The following is a 2,955-nucleotide window of genomic DNA, read 5'->3' as shown; positions in this document are numbered from 1 at the left end:
ATCAGTAGCTCATGTCTTCTCAGATAAAAAGAACAGGAGTACTTGTGGCACCTTAGAAACTAACAAATTTATTAGAGCATAAGCTTTCGCCACTTCATCAGATGCATAGAATGAAACATATAGTAAGATATATATATATATATATATATATATATATATATATATATATAGATACATATAAGTTGGAAGTCACCATACGACCTGTGAGAGGCTAATTAGTTAAGATGAGCTATTATCAGCAGGAGAAAAAAACTTTTTGTAGTGATCATCAAGATGGCCCATTTTGACAGTTGACAAGAAGGTGTGAGGATACTTAAGTTAAGGAAATAGATTCAATATGTGTAATGACCCAGCAACTCCCAGTCTCTATTCAAACTCAAGTTCATGGTATCTAGTTTGCACATTAATTCAAGGTCAGCAGTTTCTCGTCGGAGTCTGTTTTTCAAGCTTTTCTGTTGCAAAATTCCCACCCTTAAATCTTTTACTGAGTGGCCAGAGAGGTTGAAGTGTTCTCCTTCCGGTTGCTGAATGTTATGATTCCTGATGTCAGATTTGTGTCCCTTTGTCTCAGATGTAAGAGTCCAGGAAGGAATAGATGGCTGTGGCCTGTGTTTTTTCACTCCCAGGTCACTAGTATGGGAGCAGCGGGAGGAACTGACCCTTCAGTTGTTGAACACCCTGATTATCCTTGCACGAAGTTGTTTGCTTTTCACGCTGTACACAATGGGGTTCATTAGGGGTGGGACCAGCAGATAGAAGTAGCCCAGGACAAACTGAAGCAACTGAGAAGAGCTATTCCCAAATCTGTGTATCACAGACAAGCCGATCTCTGGTAGGTAGAAGAGCAGGACGGCACAGAGGTGGGAAACGCAGGTGTTCAAGGCCCTGAGACACTCCACATGGGACACGACATTCAGCACTGTTTTGAAGATCATCACATAAGAGAGGAAGATGAGCAATGAGTCCAACCCAATGGTTAAGAGTAGAGTAGACAAGCCATAGACATTGTTGACTGTGATATCCGAACAAGCCAGGTTCATGACTTCCTGATGTACACAGTAGGAATGGGAGAGAATATTAGTTTGACAGTATTGGAACCGTTTCAGCAGAAAAGGGAGTGGTAATACTACGACTATCCCTCTTAGCACACACAGCAGTCCCATTTTGGATAACCTCCATGGAGTTAAGATGGAGGCATATCTCAGTGGGTTACAGATTGCAATGAAGCGGTCAAAGGCCATCAACAAGAGGAAGGAGGATTCCATACTTTGAAGCAAGTGGATGAAGAACAGCTGGGCAAAACAGGCATCAAGGCTGATCTCCCTAGAGTTAAACAAGAACATGCCCAGTATCGTCGGTATGGTGGATATCGATAAGCCAAGGTCTGTGATAGACAACATGGAAAGGAAAATATACATGGGCTCATGGAGGCTTGGATCTGTTTTTATAATGAACAGAATGACTGAATTTCCTACTATTGAAATAACATACATTAAGCAGAAGGGGATAGAGATCCAGAGATAGACATCTTCCTTTCCAGGTATTCCGGTGAGAAGGAAAATTGTAAATTGGAACTTGGTATCATTGACAGCTGACATAATGGACTGGGCAGGTTCAAGGAGTTTTCAGCGTTCCTTCCTGAAAGGAAAAAGAACAGGAGACTAGCTGATATTTAACTAGACATCTTTCTAGTCTGAGTGCAAGTCTAGAGACTCCCAGGAGTTCAAAAAAGATCAGCAAAACATACTCTTGGATTTACACCATTAATAGGAAGATAGGCACTGCCAGACTGGATCAGACCTGAGTCCATCTAGTGCACTATCCAGTGGCCAGTTCCAGAAGCTTCAGAGGCAGGTGGAAGAAACCCTGCAATAGGGAGCTATGGGATAACCAGCGCCCAGGGAAAGTTTCCCCCTGACACCCACAAGTTAGCCATATTTTGTGGTATAAATCAGGAGGGTTTAGAGCCCTTCCAAGCCTTTTTTTTTTTAAATTGCTCACTAATGAAATTGTTTTTTTCCAATTACCCCGAGAAGCATCCAGTCCCTCTTTCAATCCTACTATGCTCTGATCCCCAATGATATCTTGTGGCTGGGAGTTCCGCAGCCTATTTGATAACTGTGATTTTACAGTTGTAACTTTCACATAGACACCCTTTCTGGCCCTTCACTTCTGAGTGTGACCCATTGTATCATGACACATGCATAAACACATTGCAAGTGCATGGTGAAAGCGGTCGTTGTATTATCTGTCCTCCATTGAAGCTATTTGTAAATGTGTTTCATTGCCTCATTATATACATTCTTTTTCACTTTCTCCACTCCTGTCAAGGTTCCCATGCTACTCTGAACTCTAGGGTACAGATCTGGGGACCCACATGAAGGACCCCCGAACCTTTTTTCTACCAGCTTATGTTAAACGCTTCCCCAAGACACAAATCATTCCTTGTCCTTGGATGGGTGCTGCTGCCACCACCAAGTGAGTTAGAGAAAGATTCAGGAAAAGGATCACTTGGAGTTCCTGTTTCCTTAAAATATCCCCCCAAGTCCTTTCACCCCCTTTCCTGGGGAGCCTTGAGAATAATCTACCAACCAAATAGGTAAACCAGATTCTTCAAAAACAGAACATTATTATAAAGAAGTAAAAGAAGCACCTCTGTAAAATCAGGGTGGAAGGTAACTTTACAGGGTAATCAGATTCAAAACACAGAGGATTCCCCTCTTGGTCAAACTTTAAAGTTACAGAAAACAGGGATAAATCTCCCTCTAAGCATAGGGAAAATTCACAAGCTAAAAACAAAAGATAATCTAACATGCCTTGCCTTATTTACTTACTCTTTTTGCAATACTGAGACTCATTTTAAGATGACTTTAGGAGAAGCAGTTTTCTGACCTGATGCTTCTCCGCTTCCCTAGAGAACACACAACACAGACCACAAACAAAGCCTTCCTCCTC

At 41.9% G+C, this 2,955-nt stretch overlaps 1 protein-coding gene across 1 annotated transcript; it reads right to left on the bottom strand.

Annotated features, from left to right (window-relative positions):
* Nucleotides 1-662: 662 nt before the first annotated feature.
* LOC125644367 (olfactory receptor 51G2-like) lies at nt 663-1,598 on the bottom strand. The gene has a single exon (XM_048868265.2). It carries the CDS (start codon nt 1,596-1,598, stop codon nt 663-665), a length of 936 nt encoding a protein of 311 aa, XP_048724222.2.
* Between the last annotated feature and the right edge of the window lie 1,357 nt (nt 1,599-2,955).

This window comes from Caretta caretta, chromosome 1 (genome assembly GCF_965140235.1).
Source record: "Caretta caretta isolate rCarCar2 chromosome 1, rCarCar1.hap1, whole genome shotgun sequence".
NCBI classification, from domain to species: domain Eukaryota; kingdom Metazoa; phylum Chordata; order Testudines; family Cheloniidae; genus Caretta; species Caretta caretta.
Note: the sequence above shows the minus strand (reverse complement) of the source record. Positions and strands in the feature narration are given on the sequence as shown.

Bases quoted from the DNA above. Each gene is read 5' to 3' on its own strand.
- LOC125644367 (XM_048868265.2), bottom strand. From the start codon at position 1,598: ATGTCAGCTGTCAATGATACCAAGTTCCAATTTACAATTTTCCTTCTC.